Below are 23,129 nucleotides of genomic sequence, written 5' to 3'. Positions count from 1 at the left end.
ATCTGTGGGAAAGTAGGGAAGTTCATTGAATATCTTGCTCAATTCTGTTTTCTCTTAGAAGTTCCCCAGGCAGGGAACTGCTGCTGAGAGTAAAGCCCAGGGGTCAATCAGTACAGCTAATGCAGCCTTGTTTCTGGGGTCAAGGAGGAGGACAGTGCTGGAGAGGTTATGCTGGGTTTTTGGGTTGGGGAGGGAGGCAGTGACACACAACCCCCCTGCCTGCTCCAGGCTATCCCAGTACTGCTGGTTGAAAAATTGGGAGTGGGTGGGAAACAAACCTGAGGAAAGCTGTGGGGAGACTGAGGGACTGTTTTTCACTGGATGTTGTGGCTGGGGTTGATTTGGGTGTTTATGTGTTGCTCTCTGTCGCCACCTCAGAGGTGGTGGGACTCAGGTATGTATATGCGTGTCACTGTGTGCGTGTGTGTGTGCCAGCGTTTATGTGAGAGGCATAGTGTGTGTGTGTGAGCCATAGCGAGCCAGTGAGAGCCATAATGTGTGTGTATGTATGTGAGCAAGCCGACGTGTGCATGTAAGTCACAGGATGTGTGTGTAAGCCACAGTGGGTGTGTGTATAAATCAGTGTGAGACTGTGTGTGTGTGTGTGTGTGTGTGTGTGTGTGTGTGTGAACCAGCGTGTGCATATAAGCCATGTCAATATGCGTGAGCCTTTGTGTGTGTGAGCCACAGTGTGTGAGTATAAGCCATGTCAATGTGTGAGCTACTGTGTGAGCCACACATGTATGAGCGAGCCATAGTGTGCATGTCAGCCACAGCAGGACTGTATGAGCCAGTGTGTGTGTATAAATCAATGTGTGAGCCACATTGTGTGCATGTGAGCCACCGAATATGTGTATGTAAGCCACAGTAGGTGTGCATGAGGCTGTGTGTGTGTATAAATCACAGTGCGTGAGGCAGCATGTGAGCCTGTGTGTGTGTGTGTGTGTGTGTGTGTGTGTGTGTGTGTAAGCCATGTCAATATGTGAGCCACAGTGAGTGATAGCCACACATGTACATATGTGTATATGTGTGTGAGCAAGCCAGTGTGTACATGTGAGCCACAGGATGTGTGTGTGTGTAAGCCCCAGTGGGTGTGCGTGAAACAGTTTCTGTGTATAAATTAGTGTGAGCCAGAGTGTGCATGAAAGCCATGTCAATGTGTGAGCCACAGTGTATAAACCACAGTGTGAGCCACATGTGTGTGTGGGTGCTTGCGTGTGAGAGCAAGCCATAGTGTGCATGTGAGTCATAGGATGTGTGTGCAAGCCAGTGGGTGTGTGCATGTATAAATCATAGTGTGAGGCAGTGTGTGTGAGCCACAGGATGTGCACGTAAGCTGTGTCAATGTGTATGTGTGTGTCACAGTGCTCATGAGCCACAGCATGCATGTGTATACCGGCACATGTAAATCAGTGTGTGAGCCACAGCAGGTGTGTCAGGATGTGTGGATGCTTGTGAGCACCACTGTGACCCTGCAGACAGAGGGGCATCTACCTGCTCCTACCTCCGGGGGCGGCCTGTGAGTCTGTATGTGTGTGGCTGCAGGGAGGTTGCTCTGGTGCTGTGGCCAAGTGGGCTCCTCCTTCTGGCAGGGCAGCACAGCACAGCACAGAACAGCGCCTGCAGCCATTGCTGCTCTCCGCCCCACCCAAGCCCACTCCATCCGGCCACTGCCGCCCAGGGACCCAGCATGGAGGGGCTGCCACCACCCAGCTCTGCCTATGTGTGTATTTGTGTCTCTCTCTGCTCGCCCCCACCCTTGTTGTTCCCTTTCAGCCCCTATAGGATCCTCTAGATCCACACACACACACTCCAACCTCTTCAGCATCCCTGGCCCCAGATCTGCAGTCTTCTGTTCTCTCCCACCCTTTTTGCCACTGTCCTCCCCCATCTGGCAGAGCCACCCACCCTGAAGCCTCACCCCTTCCTGCATCAGGTGTCTCTGCTGGGGGCCAGAACCCCCTTTCCTCCCTGCATGGGGTGTGAGGGGGGTGGGGTGGACTGAGGGTGTTCCTGTGGCATCTGATGGACAAGGAGGTGGAAGCTGGTGTGTGTGTCAGTTCCACCACGTCCCTCCCCCTAGTGGCTTTTCCTCAGTCAGTGGGAACAGAAGAAATCAACTCACATTTCCAAGCATGCTAAAGCACGGGAACATGTTACCCAGAGCAGTTGTGGAATCTCCATCATCAGAGGTTTTAAAGACCTGGTTAGACAAAGCCTTGGCTGAGATGATCTAATTGGGACTGGTCCTGCTTTGAGCAGGGGGTTGGATTAGTTAGCATCCTGAGTTCCCTTCCAACCTGAATTTTCTATGATGCTAGGAAATGCAAGCTACGCTTATGGGCTGAGGCAGTAAAAATGTCAGCAGCTGGGTCAGTAGTGGTCTTGATGCACGAATGGAAAACTAAAAACTCTCTAGTGTGTGACTGTGGTCACCCAAAACATGGAACATATAATGACTCAATGACCAATCCACAAATATGAAGGGGGCATCACAGCAATATATTCTGCTGCTCCTGATGCAATTGTCTGGCTCAACCACCTAAATGTAAAATTACAGTTGCTGCTCTGTATCTTCATCAGACATACAAAAGAAGTAGCAGTTGGAGATGGCTAATCCAAAAGGGGCAGTTGCCCCCAAAGCAGAAGCAGTCTTACTCCTTGGTTGGGAAGGGATGTCAGAGCAAGTACAAGCAAGCAGACTTTGCATCACTGGTCCAAGATTGTTTGCCAGCTCACTAGGAAGTGCTGGAGGTATCCATTCAGCACTAGCATCTTTGGGGTTTTTGGTTTTTTGTACTTGGTATCTAGTGTTGGGGGAGGGGCCATCCAGTAAGGCCAGAGCCCATACCTTTGTGGAGTCCAATCCAAATGTGCTGTTGGGAAAGCAGCCCAGGGACATGTTTATCCACGATTTCCAGTGGATTGCACTCTCTCATCTGCCATGACTTGATGGAATGCTTAACTATATGGGAGCTGGAATACACAGACAGACTTTGTCCTGGTGTCCTGCTCCTAGGGTCTTCTCGGGGCTCCTCCTTCCCCTCACACTCCTGCCTGTACCACACCAAAACAATGCACTGGTGGTGGACTGTATCAAATGGTCTGGGCTCCAGGCTGATGATTGAGCCAAATTGTCCATGTTCAAATAGGTCAGGATTGTCCAAACCAGCTCTGTTCTGTATGTCCCAGCTCAGCCTATTAGTCTGAATGTCCAGGACCTGTCCTGACTCCATGTCTTTCCAGTCAACCGTAGATGGCTGGTGACCGGTAGCCATGATCCCCTGCTCACTGAAACATAATTATGGGGAAGAAAGAAATATAGACAGTCCTTGACTTATGTTTCGCACTTACAACTTCTATAAATTGACACCATTTCAGCTTTACAATGCTTGATCTGATGTGATGCCATGCCAGTGAGCAAGTTCAAGACTCCAGAAAAACCTGCAGCCAAGACTCCTGAGAAGAGTCAAGAAGCCAAGAGCCCTTCAAAAAGTTCAGCAAAGTCACCTCAAAGAAGTCCTTCCAAACCAATATGATTGCTATTTACAGTATAAATACATTAATGTAGGTATATTATGAATCTATAATTGATTGAGTACAAGTTTCTTGGTTATTTTTGGTGAAAACAGGGTATTGGGCCTTGGTTCAGGAATCAATCCCCCATTTATAACATTGCTTCCTATGGGAAAATTGGTTCTCAGTTACAATGTTTTGACTTAACACATGGTTTTCAGGAACCAATTGCATCGTAAGTCCAAAGACTGCCTGTAACAACACCCCGCCCCCCCCCCCAACAGTTTCTGCCCATCTCCTGCCAGGGATAACACTTTGGGGTCCTTTGGCTCCCCTTTTAATGGGTCTGTGGGTTGGGGCCACCCTTAAGACAGCAATGCGAGTCCTCACACCTCTCTCACTAGTACGGGAAAGGAAAGTATAAGCAGAAAACAAACAGAAAAACCGCTGGAGGCCACCTGCGGCATTATTGCCTGGCTCCAACTGGACCCCAGTCCTCCCTGCACCAGGTCTTACTCCTGTGGCCTGTGCATCTTCTCTGTCTGGAGAAACCTTCTGGCAGGGTGTGAGGAAAAGAAAAACAACAAATAGACAAACATGGAAGATATCAAATTTTAGCTGCTTTCTGAAATGAAAGCTTCCATAATTTTACAAGGAAGCAAAATTAACTACTTGAAACCTGACACCCTGCTTCTGCCTTTGTTCAAGGTAATTTGCATTTTCCCAGAGCAGGGAGAGACCTTTCCACAACAGCAACTCCTGCCCAGTAGATCATGGCATCTTCCTGCTCTTCTGTGAAATATCAAACATGAGGACCAAGGGGAAACAGGCTTCTACTTTGCACCCACCACCAGACAACTTTAAGGTAAAAAAGTAAAAAAAAAAGAAAAAGAGACTGTTCCAACTTTTCTGATCTGCACCAAATGAGCTGTTGCAAAGTTAGGTATCGAGGTAAAGCAAATTTTTGGGGCAAACATCTAGTTGGTCTAGTAGAAGACATCACCCCTGCCACAAGCTTTGATTCCTCTGCCAAACAGACATTACCGCACCTGCCAGCTCTCCTGTGCAATATGAATTTACTTTCACCTGGGAGAACCTTGCCAACCTTTGCACACCCCCAGCCCCAAGGAAAGGTGCTGGTGCCAAAAATGCAAAGAAAGGCATGTTTTTTCCCCCAATAGCTGCTTTTTGTGTGTGTGTGTATGTGTGTGCAAACAGCTAGCCAGCCTAATGAAAGTGATTGCCTCTACCACCAGCTCTGATCTCTGATACCGGAACCAATACTGTACCAATTCCGCCCCGCCCTGCCCTGCTGCAGCTACTCTTCCCTGCCTGCCAGGAACCTGGCGCTTCCCGTGCCGACGGAACCCGGAAGTGCCCCTAACTTCCGGTCCGCTAGTGCCGCCCTCCGCCTCTTGCCGGGAACATCTACTTCCTCCAGTGCGGAGGGAGTACCGCCGTGACGTCACGGGACGTGACGGTCCTCTGCGGCGGCCACCCAGGGTAAGTGTTGCTTGCGAGGAGAGGGGTGCTTGTGTGTACGTGGCAGGGACGGGACAGGCGGCAAAGAGGGCAAGAAGCAGCAAGTAGAGCGGCAGATCCGGTAGAAAGCAAAGCAGCAGATTGAAGGCATCGGAACTCGTGGCAGAGGTGATATCTGTTATGAGACCAATTAGGTATTTGCAAAATAATTTAAAAAACTTTTTTTTTGCAAATGCCTGGTTGGTCTTCCAAAAGAGATCACTTCTGCCACGAGTTCTGGTTCCTTTTACCTCTAGACCAGATACCTGAGAAGCAGCTTGGGCAGAGGAAGGGGATAGGAGTAACACTTCCTATGGGGGAGCCTGGGGCTCATTTTATGCCAGTCCAACGCTATTAGTGGGGGCCAAAATTTGAACTTCCTTTTCAAGGCAGAATCCTCTGTCTTGTCGCTGTCCAAGTCCTGCTACAAGTACAGGGTTTTTACCGAGCCCTTGTGTGACTTTAATAACTTGAGATGTCATTTACAGTTTGCTTCTCTTGTGTGTACAAGTGAAAGCCTAATGTGTTCAGTTTTAACACAACACAGCTCAAAAGTGTAGACATCAACATAACCGCCATCTTTCGTGAAACAGCGTGCAATTCAGTTGTCCAGCTTGTCGAAAACATTTTCCAGGTGAAATGGAAACACTTGCCAAGTGATTTCATGAGTTAAATTTGTGATCCTTACCCTATGCAAAGCTTACACTATGCTAAAACAATGTAATGAATTATGCTTAAGCTATGCATAGGATAAGGATCACAAATGCAATTCATGAAATCAGCAACTGGAAAATGTTTTCTATGAGTTGGACAATTGCATTATTTAATAATACAAATTTACTGCTATTCCTGAATTGCCTTTCAGGAGATTTAATGATATGGTTAAAAAACCTTCCTTTTAAGAACAAAAATGCTTTTATCTTCCATAAAGACAAGCTTGAGTTAAGATAGGTTCCTGCATTAAATCCTATCTAATGGATAAAGTAACTTTTCACTAATCAATGACAGCATATAACATTTGCTCGTTGCTTGATAAGAAAATGAAGTAGTCCCATAGTTTCATAGTTTCTAGGGTTGGAAGGGACCTGAGCAGATCATCAAGTCTGACCCACTGCCATGGCAGGAAAGAGTACTGGGGTCAAACGACCTCAGCAAGATGTACATCTAGCCTCCATGTTTATTTTGGGGGAGGAGGGTGTCATGATTCTTAAGTAAAATGAAGCTATTGTGATAATTTATAGTTTCATAGTTGGTAGGGTTGGAAAGGACCTGAGCAGATCATCAAGTCCGACCCCCTGCCATGGCAGAAAAGGATGAGTGTCCTCCTTTTGAAGACCCCCAGGGTAGGAGCCAGCACCACTTTTCTTGGAAGTTGGTTCCAGATCCTAGCTGCCCTGACTGTGGAGTAGTGCCTCCTGATGTCTAGCTTGAATAGCACTCTTCTTTTTCGAATTGTCATGCCTTTTTTTATCCAGGTTTCCCATTTTTTAGCATTCTGTCACTCTAGGTTTAGTTTTATCTTTGAATGCTGCTCCAGTTAAAGTGTCACTGCCAGCTGTGATGATTTGGCACTTGTTTGTTAGCTAAATAATGGTAAATCCAAACAGTTTGGGACCTCCTTTGTTTTATGGCATCCTTCATTCCTGATTGGACTCTGGGGCACAAGTTAATAATAAATATACTGAAGGCCTGATCCTGAAATGTCTGAGCTGTGAAGAGTCCCAGATATTTGTGGGAACAGTTTGGTATTGGGCATTAAGAGGGATATCTCATCAATAGTACAAACAGTTTTTATCTGATTTTAAATCTATGCTTTGGTCAAACACAGTAAGCTCTGAACAAGTCCTTTACTGATCTTAGTCCTGCTTTTGGGTACTCAGCTGGCTCTGATTCTGCAAAGACCTGCACATGCACCTTAAGCCAGCAGTGGAATTGTTTGTGTTTCAGGTAAAGTTAAATGTGTCAAAGAAATGAAAGAGCATAGCGGTGGCTGGAATTCTACTCTGATAGCTGCTGCTGACCGTGGTAGATGGAGTATGCTTCTCTATGCCCTCCTGGCATGGAGAAGATTAACATGTTTTTAACTTTTGCAAGGGCCCTTCTGTATACTTGTGAATGTTTTGTTTCTCATCCTGCTTAAGTACCACATGGAGCAGCTTAATGTAATTGGACTGGCTCGGTATGTGTGCCATTCATTCATGTCCTATTCAGCAACACACCATCTCTTAATGTTTTTTTTTATGTTTGTGGGCTAATGATGAGGATTGTCTTTCCTGCTCCAGGTTTAGTATTTTGCAAACTAATTAGCTGAGTAAAAAATTGAGTTTAGTTGTGGTACAAATTATCAATGTGTCCACTGTGCGCTATATAGGCTGTTTGTTTATTTATTCATTCATCTAAAGGCAGGTTTAACCTATTTTTTTCAGTCTGGAATAACAGGGGCAAGATTTTGGTTGATGCAGTACATCAGAACAACGTGAATATCTTACTAAAATCTGCACTAGACTTGAACAACCTCCATTCATCCACCTGTTGCTCTTTCAGAGCTTAGTGCAACTGTGATTGGCTTGGCCTCATTCTGGTCTTTTCAGCTCTTATTGTACAGTGGGATGGCAAGCTTGACAGTTTTGTTTATCTGGGTGGCAGTTTAGCTTGTCCAGGTTTCCTAGTAGCCATATTTCTCTCAAACTGTGCACTATAATTCTTTTGCTTAAATTGGTTTTGTTTTCTAAAGCAATGTAAGTTGTCACAATAAAAATATCCAGCTTATTCTCCCTTACATCTGACTCTGTTGGACACTACATAGTCCAGGGGTACTCAACATTTTGGCCTCATGGGCCATATATGTGATGTGGGGCCAGGCCACAGCACTGCACCCTTCTACTCCCTTCCCCATACACTAAGATTGGGTCCTGGGAGATTGCCATCAGCCCCTTACCATCCCTTGTGTTCTGGGATTGGGTTGGGGGGCCTGGCACCACCCTCTCCTGCCCTTTGCATGCTGGGATTGGGGCCCTGGGGTTTGGTACCACCCTCCTCTCATCTACCATGCTGGGCTCCAATGCCCTGTCCAGCATGTGTAGCCTAGGGGTCCCCATGGTTTCAAAAATTTGCCAGCAGGTGAACAGTGTCACTGCTGCCCCATTGCCAAATTTCCAGACCCTGTGGGCTGGAGGTTGAGCAGTCCTGACCTAGTCCAAATGCTTTGTTTCTGCAGTGGCACATACCCAAATATGCCGAATAACATCCTGGATGTCTTATAAATTCAAGTAGGTTTTTTTTTGTGGCAAAGGCATTTATTTTCATTACGGACAAAGGCATTTAATTTCCATTGATTTTTTCAAAGGAAGTGCACTCTAAAGCAATAAGAACACATTGTTAGATGTAAACTGTTAAACATTTTCCATTTTTTTCCCCTCCAGAATGAATCATGGCTGAAGACTCTCAGAGAAATTTCCGTTCGGTCTATTATGAAAAAGTGGGGTTCCGTGGAGTTGAAGAGAAAAAATCATTAGAAATTTTGCTGAAAGATGACCGATTGGGTAAAGTGATCTGACTCTTGTACTTTGGGTATAAATTTTGTAAAAAATGAGTATCTTCACTGAAGTCAATGGTAGATGTTGTGTTCAACATCTCTGATTTTTCCAGGCAATTTTTCATCAATCTCCATATCATTTACCATGGAGCTTGCAGAATCTAGAGTTGTGTCTAGATATTACCAAGATAGTGGTTCTCAAACTACCATGTACAATACATACCTTTTCCTAAAAATCAGCTGCTGGGAATTGGGATGTGCATTATAATCAAGGAAATACTTATATAGCAGTTTTTGTGGCTTAAGAGTCTGCCAGATGGACGTGAAAGCCTGGCTAAAAACAGACATCATTTTTTGTTGCGGTATCAGCTGTTGCGGCATCACGGCTGGTCCATTTTGTTGGGTGAGAAAGTCGTTGCCTGTCATTCTGAAGGGTCTGGATCTTGCCGCTTTCAGAGTTTCAAGGGCCTAATCCTGCAGGACAGTTGCAAATGGGCTTACTCTGGGGCATGGTAGTGCAATACCTGTGCCCGGGAAATCTCTTGATGGGGGATTCCCAGGATGTGCCTCTGCAAGCAGGCAACCTGGGCAGGATACTGTATGTCCTGGGAATACCCCTGCAAAGGCATTGCTGGTGTGTGCAGGATTGGGCCACTGAAGCCCCGGGAGCTCCTGCCTGGGATGGCTCCTACCATAAAGCCAAACAGATGTCCATAATGGGCATGGAGGTCTGTTTGCTTGTTTTTTGGGCTTCCATAAATTTGTTGCAGCTTCTATTTTCAGCCCGAAAGTGCACGTACTGCAGCTGGTTATGGATACTTTCTCTTTCCTCCCCTAACGGCTATCAAGGAAGGATCTGTTCTTATTAATTTTGCCTTTCAAAAACAATGTATTTTATTCAGGGGTGTGCCAGAAAAAAACAGTACATCGTTTATGGACCACTGCTTGGCTGTGACGTCATAGTAAGTAGTCTGTAGCTGGTCCTGGATTGTATCAGGCCCTGTGTACCCTGATAACATTTTCAGCTGAAAGCTGGTGACAGTAATACATGTTGGGTCTATGAGACAGTTTGAGAGTTTGACTTAAAAAAAACAAAACGTTTTGCAACTATTGCACTGGAGGATATTTTAACTTGGATAGTACTGGTTGGTTACTAAAGGTGCATCTGAGAGACTTTAAAAAACAGTTGCTATTTTACTTTAGAACCTCTTGTTTATTTCTTTTTTTCTTCTCTCGTTCTTTGTGCCCAAGAAGCCAAAAGTGGTTTTTTTATGAAGGTCATTTTTTCTTGAGAATTTATTGTTTCCTTCTCCTAATTTGTTCTCTTCTCAAAATTACAATGCGTTGTGATACGATGATGATTATTTCTGTTCATCCTATATGTGTGCTAAGCCTGTAACAGAACAGAAAGATTACTGTGTTTTTTACACCAAAAAGCTTCTTTGTAATTAGTTTTAAGGCAAAGAGAGATTTTTTTTTTTTTTTTTTTACTTCAGGCCTAAAATGTCACAATCTTTTCTTGTTGAGATCTAGTAGATTTATAGTTTCATTATAACTCAAACTAAGAAGTTTTCAAGGAACTGTAATAGCAATTTTTGTAGCACTTCCAACTGTTCTTAACTGCAGCTCAGTAATTTGTAAGAATATTGTGTTGTCCTTTGTAAGTGCAATTTGCAGACAGCTATCAGCACCTAAAGAATTGTCCTTTTCCTGTGAATCAATGCCCTAGAGTTCTTGGTGTAAATTACTGAGTCCTGATTGCCTTTGGTGTAAATTTGAAAATTTAGAAAGCGTTTTGAAATATGTTAGCTTTTTTTCTTTACAGATATTGAGAAGCTTTGCACATTTAGTCAAAGATTTCCTCTTCCGTCCATGTATCGTATCCTGGTGTGGAAGGTACTTTTAGGTATGGCATATTAAAGACTACAGTCATATGTATACTAGTTGGAATATGCCTGTGGTGTATTTGTTGATTGTTAGGGGCATAGCAGTATATTGGTATACTGTCTTTAATAACTACTGCTACCAATTGTTGGTCTACTTTTGTATACAGTTAAGTTCCACATATCCAACACTTAATGTGCTTGGATGAGCTGTTGATTACTTAAGTATTTTATGCATGCATTTTGGAAAATTTCATACATACAGATTTGCAAAAATAAAATGAACTCCTCTGTTATTGTAATGAACATGATATAATTAGTGTGTGTATATTTGAATGTGCAACAGAAATAGCTGCCATCTGGGAAAGTTTTCAGTTTTATTCTTTTTAAAAAAGATGCTGTAGTTGTATAATCAGAAGTGTAAAAAAGCTGTAAAAAAGTGAAGCTTTATAATCAAAACTGATTTAAGAAGATGGTGGTTAGTGTTGAACTGGCTATTTAATAGAATCTCGCCAGAGTGAGAGACTTCCTTTTAAAGTTTCATGATGAGATTTGGCTCTGATTTTGCTTCTTGTGATGGGTGGCATTTGTCATTGAAGGGAAGAATAAAATAAGGTATGTCCAGAAACTGTAAATCCACTGAATTCTACTTTCCTTGTAGTTAGAGAGTCAGATGACTAATTGAAAAAGTAATAATGGCCTTTTGGAACCACTTCTTGAGTTTCCCAGATTTATAAAAGCATGAACTAATGTAATGGGGGATGTAGGACCCAAGAATCATGATAATTTGTAGTACATGAATGGTATCACTGGAATGCTTTTAAAATATTCATTGCCTTTAAAGGAATACTGCCAGTTCAGACATAAAAATAATCCTTACCTAAGTCTCTAATAATGCTCTACATAATTAAAGATTATAGTTTTTTTAAAAAAAGTATGATTTGAAGGAGATGATAGTATGCTCTTTCATTTCTTGAACAGGAAAAGTAGAGTTGTAAATATCATTGCTTCATCTATTCAGTTTTACATCCTCATTTATAGGCATTGACACTTGGTTGTGGGTTGCAAATAATGTAACAAGAATGTTTAAAGTCCATGTAAAAGTCAAACCACTTTTATTTTTAATAGATTTAAAAATAAATAAATGATTTAAAACATTCATGAATGTGTATAAACATTTAACTTAGGTTTTGTAAACACATTTTTGGTGCAAGATCCTAACTCTTGTTTCTGAACTTCCTAAATTTTCTCTTTAGTAAATTGATTATACATAATGAAAGCCCAAATAACAGCAGGGCTAAGCTTTGGAAAATAAAGAATACTTAAACCCAGTTTCTTAATGTAGTGGAGATTAATCCTTTAATAATATAATGTTAACAACCAGTTTGGTAGATCTTTGACTCAAAAAGAGAACTTTGTGGAGAAGGTTCTGTACAAAGTTGTAATGTAGTTTTGAATCAACAGCATTTATTGACTGCCTTAAGACACGGTGATTTGTGAACTTTGACGCAATTAAATGTTTATTAGGTTGGCTCTTTCTATGTTCCTTTGTATGCTGTGTCATAACAAAGTCTGATTCTGAAAGCACAGAGAATGTGAGAAACATGTTTACCAATTACGTTTTAGGATCTCAGTCTGGAAACTTAAAACATGTTCATTCAAAATAAGTTCACAACCCAGAATAGGGGAAGGCACCAGTCAGTCATTCAGTGTTTACTTTGAGGCGTAAGACATAGTTGCATACAAAGAAAATTGCCTATAATATATCCTTGAAGATTTTTCTTGTATCTTATTGTCAACATTCATGAGAAAAATGGGTGTTTACAAGACATCTGTGGTTTGGTGATTTGAACAACAGCTCTGTTTATTGCTGAAGGGAAATATTATGTCTCCTGTAAACAATTTTAATATGGCTTTCAGTTAATTCAATCTAAAATTAAATTTGAAATGTAACAAGCCTGATGCCTTCCCTGGGTATATGGTATGCTGAATATGCCCTTCTTGAGTCAAGTATGACCCATCGTAGCTAAGTGGAGTGTAGGTTGTGATAAAATGATTTATAGACTTCCTTGCATTATTTGACTGTCCTGGCTAGGATCAGTGTCCTAATTTTCTGGATTTAACATACTGGTCTTAGCAGCACATACTTGCTTAATTATGATGTTACACTATTTTTGATTCAAATTGAAAGTCAAGGTCTAGCTCTTAGAGTACAGTTAGGTTTATACTAGCTGTTTGAAGGTAAATCTCTTTTTCTTGCTTTTGAAACTCAACCCCAGCAATTTCCTGGGTTAACGCTTGGGAACATTGTACTCCTTTAAAGGAGTGATGAAAGCAGCAGGTAACCTGACTTAAAGCTGATATTAAAGAATGTCTCTTTCTGATTTGACTATAAAAGGACTATATCTGCTCTCCTAGTGCTACAAAAGTGCTATGTCACTTTTGGCATCTTGAGAATCTTCCCTTTCTTGAAGTCAGAGACAGGTTTGCTATACACTTACTAAATGGTGTTAAGTAAGGTGCAGTCATTAAGGGGAAAGAAAGGTCTGAATAGACAGACCACTAGGGCAGTGGTGCTCAATCTTTTGGCTCTGGACCAGATGAGTAGGGCCCATCTTGGGGCGAGATGGGGATGTCTGCAGGCCAGATCAGGGCTGGGTCTCGGCACCATCCCCTCCTAGCCCCTGTGCACCAAGTTTGGGTCCAGGCGTGTCACACTGCCCCCTCTAGCCCCTGTCCCTCCCATGTGCTGTGATTGGGTCCTGGGTGGCTGACACTACCTCTTTCTGCTCCTCAACATGCTGGGATTAGTCCCAGGGGGCTGGCACTGTCCCCTGCTTGCCCCCATCATGCCAGGATTGGGTCCTGGGGAGCTGGCACTGCTTACTCCTGCCCCCCTTGCACTGAGATTGGGGCCTGGGACCCATACATGCTGGGACCAGGTGCCGGGCCCAGTGCACAGAGCCTGGGGCTCCCCATGGGTCTGGAGATTTGCCAGCAGGGCAGCGGTGCTCTCTTACCACTAAATTTCTGGATCTGTGGGAAGCCCCATGGACTGGATGACACTGCTGTGGGCCAGAGGTTGAGCACCCCTGCACTAGGGGAGTTGTACATCAAGCATCAATTGCAGATGTCATAAATAGCTATTATTTGGGGGAGATGGGTGAATACAATTGATCCAATGTAGTATTGTGGTGCGATTAACTGTAGCCTTACAAACTGGTTTGGCTGTAACCATATTGAATCAACCTCTGCTATTGAAATTTTCTTGAACCATTGATTCAGAAGAGGGTTAATCTCGGGGGTAAGTTTGTAGAAAAGAGGGGTAAGTCTGTAGAAAAGGCTTCAGTATGGACTTGAGAGTAAATTGAAGAATAAGAAAGGTAAGTGTAGCATGTTTGCGTTACTTGCATGTGCACATGTAGCCCTGGTAATCTAAGAGGAACTGGAATTTGGAAAAGGAATTAGTTCTGGTTTTGTACCTCTTCTCTCAAATATATAGCAGGGCAAAGTTTTTGTTTGTAGGTTGATCATGCTTTTGGTAAAATGTTTGTATAGGAAATGCTCTAGTCTAAAATGAGACCTCACTCCTGTTTTTCTGTGGAGCTGTAAATGCCTTTTGCAGTACAGAATACAATATTTACAAAGTAATCAGATACAGATTTTTTTAATATATTCACTTTTTTGATCAATATAAAGGGAAAGTTAAGTACAAATACACATGCAAATAATGCAGTATTAACAAAGGTACAGATAAATATAAACTAGTGGCAATAAAAAGATTAGTTAAATGAGGTAACAATAAGGTAAATCAAAATAAGCAATAATTTCCCCGTCTTCCAAACATGGGGACCTCTTATTTATTCATTGACCACCAGTAACTTGATGGGCAAAATATGTTCCACCCTCCTGTAAGGGGACTTAAAAGCAAAGATCATGCTTCTGTAGTCAGTCATCTTTTGATAAGTATATTCCTCTTTGCTTGTCCTGTGTGTTTTCACTTTATAGTTTTGTATTTTGTCCCCCTAAACCAACCAACTACAGAGCCAGGATCTAAATTCTTTGTAGGCTAAACATTAGTATGAATGGAACTAAGTTTAGTCTTTTGAGAAGGGGATTCTCTGTTCTGATTTCTTCTTCTTTTTATCTCTTTTAGGGATTCTTCCTCCTCATCATGAATCTCACGTCCTGGTGATGATGTACCGGAAGGAGCAATATATGGATGTGTATCATGCCCTCCAAGTAATTCGCTTCATTAGTGATTCTACCCCACAGGTGGAAGTTTTCCTTCGCATGCATCAACTAGAAGCAGGAAAGTTGCCTCGAAATCCAGCATTTCCTCTGGTCAGTTGCTTCCTTTGGCCTCTTTTACAGTAAAAGGAACCCTTGAACTGAAGCCATGAAAACAAATCATAGCATGGAAGATGCGCCCTGATAAATAAATTAAAATGAATATAGAACAGGAGAATATGGATGTTACATACCGGGGCTTAATGAAACTGTGCATTAGTTCATCTTTGTCAAATTCTTGTTTAAGTTTTTATGCCTTAAAATCTTTTCTGTATGCTTTTTTTTCCCCTCTGGGCTAATAGCCTTTTATATTTGCTCTTCCTTCTCCCTCCTCCTGGCATTTACTTTCTATCTACAGAACATTAGTAACAATAATGACATAAGAACCTATTTGCTCCAGTAAGATCAAATGTCCTCTGTCATAGATCAGAGGCAATAAAAGCAGTGTCCTAAAATAATTTGTTTTTTAATCCAGAATGAAGGTTAGCAATCTGGCAGTTTTGTTAATTTGAGCTGTTTGTTGGATTTTATTCAAGCACACAAGTCTGGTGCATTAACTGCATTGCAATCACCGCAGCGATGGTAATCCAGTCATATCTACAGTTTGGTGACATGAAAGCGTGCTATTTAATTGAAAAGAGAAGAGTACATGTTTCATGTCCATGTGCCTAAAGGGGAGTGCTTGACCATTAATGTTGGAAGTCCTGCTGTCTCTAAACAGAATTCTGGGTTGGAAAGAGTGACGGGTGTCTGCGTAACTGGTCTCAATAACTGCTGATGATAAGTATATTGATATTAAAATCAACTCTGGTTTGTGAGATAGTAGTCTTCAAATATTACATGTATTTGTTGTAGGAAATTGCATACGTGGGATGTAAACCTAATAATAATAGTATCATTTTCCATGTACACTAGTTCATTTCCCAGTTCATCCATTCTGTTTCCTGTTTCTTTTACCTTCCGGTTCCTAAGAGCCTTACTGTTTCCTAAGAGAAATACGTTGGAGGTTAATGTTATTATGGAAAACTTAGTTGTTGTTCTGCCCCCCTGGTAGAGTGGCATGTTGTAGAAGGGGGAGAGACATCTGTACTTCTACACTTTGGGTGTGGCTATTGAACCCAGCATATTCCCTGAAGAAAAACTCTGTAGATTTAGTGATGTTAATGTGGTAACCAACACCTTGTTTCTTCATCCTGTGCAAGTATGGCTTCTAGAGGAGTTGTGCAGTCATTGCCTCTCTGAACCCAAGCAACACTCATTCTCCTGATGGAGTTCACAGTGGAAAATGCATATTGGTGTAAATGCTAACCAGGTCAAGATTAAATCCTGGGGGTATTTACCCTTGAGGTTTGCCAGGGAGTTATGCTTCATAGAGTATCATTTCCCCTGTTGTACCTTTTCTCAATCCAGTCAATTCTTTCAAACTTGTGTAGCTGAAAATTTAATGCTTGTGCTGAAGAGCCCCTGTGGAGTCAGTGGGAGGAAAAACATGATGTTGGGATGGTTAACCTTTTTTTCTAACAGACTGGGCCATTTTAGTGAGTTTCTCTGGTTTATGCCTTTTTGTGTCTAAAAGCAGAGGGTATGATGTATAGAATAGGTCTATGCTGTAGTCCTTGTTATGTCCACAGTATAATGTAGAAATACAGCGCTTATTTTAAGCTAGCAGCTGAGGTATTTAGCCTAGTTTGCAGGAAGGTTTTGTGTCCTGGGCTGGAAGTCTTATTACAGCTACATTGCTGCTGGCACCTGAACTAACTAGTTTAAATGTGTAGGTCTGTATGTGCTATCTTTCAGTCAAACCAGTGACTGTCATATAGGTGTATCTGGAGTGATGGTGGCAGGATAGTGTACCGTTTAGGGAAAGGAATGGTACGTGAATCTAGTGTAAAAGTTGTACTTCAGGAAGAAAGTGTCTTGACTCCTGGAAGGTAAGTTTGCTTGCACCCAGGCAATTAGATAAAAGGTCATTTTTCTCTTTTTTTAAAACCAAATCATTCTTTACACATGAGCATATGGTGTTCTATAAACTGTCAAGGAGTGTTGTGTGTGAATGGAAAAAAAAAAAGGCTTCTGCTTTTTCATGGGAGGTTGCAGATCATTAATACTGACTGATTTGAGACTACCAAGAACACTTGCACTTCTCTTACACAGCAAAATTAGAGCGCTTTAGTTCTATTTCACAATAACTATTAGAATAGAATTCAGGTTTTCTAATCCAAACTTTGATTAATGCTTTTGACTGAAAGTACAAACAATCCACTTTCATGCATTTGGTTTTTACAGGTAATACAAAGATGCAGTTTTTGCCAAGTTTTGTAATTATGGATGTCAGCACATCCATAACCCACGTTCTATTTACATATGTGTCTCCTGGTTTATTTATCCAAGCAACTGGGTAAAAGACTATAACAGTAATTCAAATTGGACAGTCTCTAACAGTTTTGTAGATAGTAATTTTTCTGCTCTTCTTTTCTAGGAAGCAGAAGATGAAGTGTTTCTTGCTATTGCGAAAGCCATGGAGGAAATGGTGGAGGATCCTATTGACTGCTATTGGCTTGTCAATTGTTTTGTGAATCAGTTACATAACAAGTACAAAGATTCATTGCAACAATTGGTAAGAAAAGTGGTTTGTGAAAAGAGGGATTACGCAGAGCGAATGGAGATGTAGCAGTAGTATCCAGACGCTAGCACAAGGGTCTATGAGTTAATAGATCTGGATTTTGTTCTTGTACTAGCTACTTTGGTACTAGAGCTCTCTAGTTGTGCTGTATACATTTCCTTCTAACACCCAAATTATATGACATTTGAAACTACTCTTGTTCCCTGAAACAGATGATTTGCTTATTTTTTTTTAGTGTTTAGACATTTAAAATTGAAACAGAGAAATGCATAGGTTCAAGCACAGGCCAAGATGATTGATCACAGTGTATCATGAACAGTGATGCTTTAATGTTTGTCCCTAAGCTTAATTGCAAATCCTTACACCAGTGGTTACCCTGAAAACATTTTTGATTTTAAGCAGTAGATGGTGTTTTTTTACTGTGATACATTGTAGGTTGTTTGTTAGGGTGTTTTATGGCTGTGGTGTATGAGGATGTGGATGCTGCTTTGGACACATTATTGGTCTAACGGTTGTCTGCAAGAGCCAGGCGATTGGATTCAGTGCCTCAGGAGGCCCCTTCCAGTCCTCTATTCCAATTTAAAAAAGCTGTCACAATCCTAATGCCATTTTGACAATTTTCTGATACTTTTTAGATCACTTGTAGACCTGCTTAAATGGCTGTCTCTCTGCTGCCTATATCCTCTTCAGCTGATAATCAGATAACAAGTTCTGAGGTTGCCACATAACAGGAGTTGGGTGTTTTATTCTTTAGGAAAATAGTAACTTTTAAATCTTACTCTAATAAAAAGACAAGTAGATCATGAATTTTATTGTCAGTGAACACTTACAAGTTCTTGTAACCATATATAGTTCTGAAAAGATTTCTGTTTTAAAAAAAGCCTCTTGATAAAATTGGCTTTCGTTTTAAGTTTGCTAGCACTCACAAGAAAAAAAAATGCATATCTGTATTTTTCCCCTAATTTTTCAAATGTCATGACAGGATAAAAAACCTGTTCTTAACCCAAGTCTACTGATATTAACACATAGTGGAGGGTCTGATCTGCAGTTTTGAAGTTGGTGAGTATCGATGCAGATTCTAAATACAGATACATATTGCTGTTATCTTATAAAACGTAGAAAGCAGGTTTACGAAGATATTTCTCTGTCACCAGAGTTAATGAAGTCAACTGTATCACTTGCTGTAACTCTTTAAAATGGTGTCTATGCCCCCCAAAGAAATGGTGCTTTGGCATTGTTCTCATTAGTAAAAGAAGTTGCATTCCTCTGTTCCAGGTTTTCTGTAATGGTTTTTCATTCCACCAGATACCTGGATTGAAGAATACAGACAAAAGCAATCCTTCCCCTTCCCACTCCTTTTAGTAAATGAAGAAATTAGCAATTTTTTCAGCTGTGTTGTAATGTATAGTGTAGGTTTTGAATTTGTGAAAGTATGTATTGGGATAAATTGGAATATAAATAGATGATAATTGTTTAAATTGTCATCTTTTTTCTGTGCTGTTCTGTTGGCCATTTTAAAACACTCTAAAGGGTTTTTTTAGCAATAAAATGGTACCTAAGTTTTAATAAATTGCAAAGGGATTTACTTTGAGAATTGATTTTTTTCCTGTGTTTGTTTTGTTTTGTTTTCTTGATGTACAAAAAGGGAACTAGGTTTGAGACTGACTAAACTTATTTTTACCTATGATGATGGCAGCAATTAGGGCAGTTTTAATTCTCTGCATCACCTGAAGCTTTCTTACTCATTCCTGTGGAAGGGAATGCTACATTGGTTAGGTATCCCTGTAGAGGTTGTTGCTTCTGCAAGCTGGGAGGGAGTTATTTAGCAAAATATTCCCTTAGTAAGTCACAAAGTTCAACCATGCTTAAATTTTGTAAAATTAACATTGCAATTTTATTATCTAACAACACTGATTGTTAGCATTTACTTCCTGTATGTAGGTTCAACTCTGGCTTATGCTTCATATATTTAAAACTATTTTCTCTCTTCCTTCTACAGCCAAAAGTTCTTGAACAGTATTTGAACCTTGAAGACAGCAGACTCCTGATGCATCTGAAGACGTGCTCCACAATGAGCAGGCTTCCCTATAATCTTTGGTTTAAGAAGTGTTTTGCAGGCTGTTTACCAGAATCCAGTTTACAGAGGCAAGTACTTTCTCTGTGTTTACAACTGTTGGAGATTTCAATTTGTATAGAAGTGAGGCCAATGGAGTACCTTAAAGAAGGTGTTTTTGAGAAAAAAATATTTTTCTTCACTGCAGTAAGATTTTAATGTTAATTGTGAGTTTGGTATTCTTACTTGTTTACGTGGAACTCAGTCCATTTTAGGAAAAGGAATAAGGCTATATTTTTAAATGTTGTTTGTTGTAAAGAAAGGGTAGCTCTTTAGAGAAAAATACCTGAAACTTTGAAGTGCAAGGCTGTTCAAGTCCTGTCATGTCAAGATCAGTTAGTTTAGGCTGTATACATTTCTGTACTGGCTAGGGAGAATCTTTGAATAAAAAGAGGAAGGGCTTCTTGTAAAGCCAAAGAAGGAAACCTACCATATATACCTGAATTTAAGACATCTTTCAATTTAATACAGTACCCCAATAATTAGTCAATACATAGAAATGTTATAAATCTGTTGTAATTTTCCATGTATAGAATCTAAGTATTGGAGGGTCATCTTAAATTCATCCCCCACGCTGCTGCAGTGAGGCAGGCAGTGGGGGAGCCAAGTGGTCTGACCCCCACCTTTTGTCTTCTGTTTTCTGTCCTCCCCACCACTTCACACCACTGCAGTGCCTGCCACTTGCCCCCATGTGTCTGCATAATTTGCAGCCCTTTTGTTTCTGTGTCTGTATTATTATTAGTTGTCTGCTCACAATTTATTTTTCATTTTTAGGAACACCGAGGCAAAGCAAGCATTGAGCAACTTTTCTTTCTTTTTGTCTTGTGTTAGTAGCTCATTGCTTTTCAGCAGTAGACCCATGGCTTCCCTGCCTTTCATTTCTGGCGGATATCTTCAACATTTCTTGCTGGTTGTAACTCATTTTTCATCTTTCTTTTCCTGATTTTTGTCCTAATATGTTCATGTTACTGTGTTTTATTCTTCAATAATGACATGCCCTTTCTGGTAGTGAAAGTGTAGTGGCCCTGCTTTCCTATTCCTTTGCCTTCCTTGCATTAAAATAATGAATTCTGACTTATCGTCACAGTCTCCCTGTGTTCTGACCATCTTCACATTCTCCTATCAGTCTGTCTCTCTTGGTCAGAACATCTAGTTATTCCCTCTTTCTGAAACGGAACATTATATTTCTACTCACAGTAAGACTAGCAACAGACATTGCATTGATCCAGCTGTGCCTGGATTTTTCACAGAACAAAAAAGTCATGAATTGGTTTGTATGCACATTGCCCTTCCAGTTAGTTTGGTGAGCAGCTGCTTTTCTGCCATTGATTCAATTATGCAGTCCCAGGATAACCATTCAGATGCATTTGTGATGTGTCAGGACACAATGTTAGCACGTCTTATCCCTTGAACTGTCCTGGGACAATAGATGTGGTTTCTTCCAGGACAAATGCAACGTCTGTTTATAGGTAAAGAACTTACTGGATATGTTATGCTTTGTCATATTTTTCTTCCGGCAGTTATCAGGGAAGTTAAAATCCCTCATTATTATTAGCTTATTCCGTTTTAAGTATTCATGTTACCTGTTTTGAGACTGTCTCTGTTTCCTAATTTGGGTGGACTTTAATATACTCATGCACAAATCTAGAATTTTCAAGAGGGTGGGTGGCAGAAGATGGTTTGTTGCATCATCACTTATAAAACAACACACATTTTTCTCCAGTTAAAAATAAATTAGCTTTACTAATATGCTAGGGGCCTAGGGTTGTATTATTAAGTTTAAGACTGAAGGAAAAATAAATATAACGTCATTGGAATGAGTCAAAACAGTCTGCAGGGCTGTGAAATAGGAGCTTCATGACCAGGAGCAGCTAACAGACAGTGGAATTACAGGACGAGGGATAGGCTGATGCGTGGAACCTCAAGACCATTAAAAACAAGGGGGTCGTTCATACCTGTGGAATGAAGAGTCCAGAAAGGATCAGGGAGAAGGTGGGGAGCCAGGAAGTCAAGCAACTCCATCAGCACTGTCTGACTAGAAATGCTGTTGCCACAGCCAGGCAGTTAGTTTTAAACTTTGGCTGCACCAGGAATCAAAGAGGGGTGCGAGTGTACCAGTGGACCCTCCTCCCCCGCCCCAGTCCACCTCTGAATATACTCCTACCACAACATCATTGAACTTCTCCCTCCTTCCCCCCTTTATCATGACACAGATATACATATCTGCTGCTCTCATTCTCTTGGACCTTCAGCAAGTGCACACAATCTTGACATATGGTGCAAGGATGCGTTTCCCCCCCATACCTGTTATTTCAGAACAAGCTATATTAGTATTAGTATAGTTAGTATTTCAGTGTTGGGATTTACTCCACCAAGTCACTGTAATGCTAAGTAAGTAGTAATTTTCTTTACTTATCTTATCAGAACCAAACATTTTCATGTTTTGAAAAAAAATGTGTGTGCACGTTTCTGTGTGTTTTTTAATTTTCTTTTCATAGAAAACTTCAAAATAGAGTGACTTTTCACTTCAGTTGGGAATGCAAACAGATTTTAATGTGTTGCAGTGTCTTATAGAACAGAAATTCCATTTTCCAGCTTACCGTACTGAAAGCATTAGAAAGGTCCAGTTGTCAGATCAGGTACGTTTAGTCATTCAGTTGGAATCATATCGGCCAAAAAATTAGCTAATTATAGGTGACTTGTAATGGTTGCACTTGAATGTTTGGGAGGTTCATTTTGGATTAGAATTTAGAAGCCTAAATGCCGTGTCTGTAATGTATCCACGTGACAGTGTTTCAGTCTCTGAGATCTGCAAAAGGGCGTTGGGACTTTCACAAGGACAGGATTTTCCATGCAGGCTTTCTTATTCACACTGTTCAAGTGGGACGTGATGTGAACACAGACTTTTCCCATGACACTTTGGACTAGCCGTAGTCAACCATCTTATGGGAGACAGTAAAAAAACCCAAAATAACCCATCCTGTGACTGGCTTTCTTTCAGAGCTGTCTGCATACAGCTATTTGACCTGCAGGTGGTTAACCCCTGGTCACTGCTCCCTCAGTTGCTCCCACTATTGCTTTGGCCAGTATCTTAAGGTTCTTGCTCCCACTTCTGCTGTTAGTAGCTTCTCTTTCATGCAGTAGACCTGGTTTCCGTCCCCTGGCCTACCTCTTACCCCCATCCTGGGTACAGGGTGGCATAGCTCTCAGTCCTTGGGGAGCCTGCTGCCACTGCAGTAGGGAGTCTGAGGGGCCCATCCGGCATACAACTTCCAGCAGCCCAAAAGCTGGACAGTCCTGCCTTACGCCCTTGTTTGGGGGAGATACCACCGTACAACAAATGCTTACAGTTGTATTCACTGCTATTCAATACAGTTTCTCTGATTGTTGTGCAGAATTTATCCAGAAGCTATCAGTAACAATTAGATGGAGAAAATAGAGAGAGAAGGCGGTAAAGTATGCAGATTATGATTTATTCTCTCTCCATTCACCTGTCCCCCAAAGGTAAGCGTGTGTTTTCTTCCAGGTTGGCGGATCTCCTCCGGCGGGCTTTAAACTAGGCTCGTCGGGGGGAGGGGAAGATGAGGGTGGGGGAGGCTGTGGACCACCAAACCAGGTGGCACCCACAAGGACAGCCCAGCCTGAAGA

The 23,129-nt window shown here is 41.5% G+C and overlaps 1 protein-coding gene across 3 annotated transcripts in view; it reads left to right on the top strand.

The window, feature by feature from the left end:
- Positions 1 to 4,995: 4,995 nt before the first annotated feature.
- The window catches only part of LOC109315619 (TBC1 domain family member 7), a 41,007-nt gene continuing 22,873 nt past the window's right edge, over positions 4,996 to 23,129 (top strand). For 2 of the 3 annotated variants that reach the window (XM_019543424.1, XM_019543416.1), the window contains exons 1-6: positions 4,996 to 5,019; positions 8,460 to 8,579; positions 10,398 to 10,478; positions 14,612 to 14,799; positions 17,225 to 17,362; positions 19,368 to 19,513. In XM_019543424.1, coding sequence (XP_019398969.1) covers positions 8,468 to 8,579; positions 10,398 to 10,478; positions 14,612 to 14,799; positions 17,225 to 17,362; positions 19,368 to 19,513 — 665 coding nt within the window. In that variant the 5' untranslated portion in view covers positions 4,996 to 5,019; positions 8,460 to 8,467. Of the gene's footprint in view, positions 5,020 to 8,459; positions 8,580 to 9,279; positions 9,535 to 10,397; positions 10,479 to 14,611; positions 14,800 to 17,224; positions 17,363 to 19,367; positions 19,514 to 23,129 lie in introns of those variants that run through there. The other variant, XM_019543430.1, reaches the window with a different exon arrangement.

This window comes from Crocodylus porosus, unplaced genomic scaffold, assembly GCF_001723895.1.
Source record: "Crocodylus porosus isolate Cpor-Errol unplaced genomic scaffold, CroPor_comp1, whole genome shotgun sequence".
In the NCBI taxonomy this organism is placed as follows: Eukaryota; Metazoa; Chordata; order Crocodylia; family Crocodylidae; genus Crocodylus; species Crocodylus porosus.
Note: the sequence above shows the minus strand (reverse complement) of the source record. Positions and strands in the feature narration are given on the sequence as shown.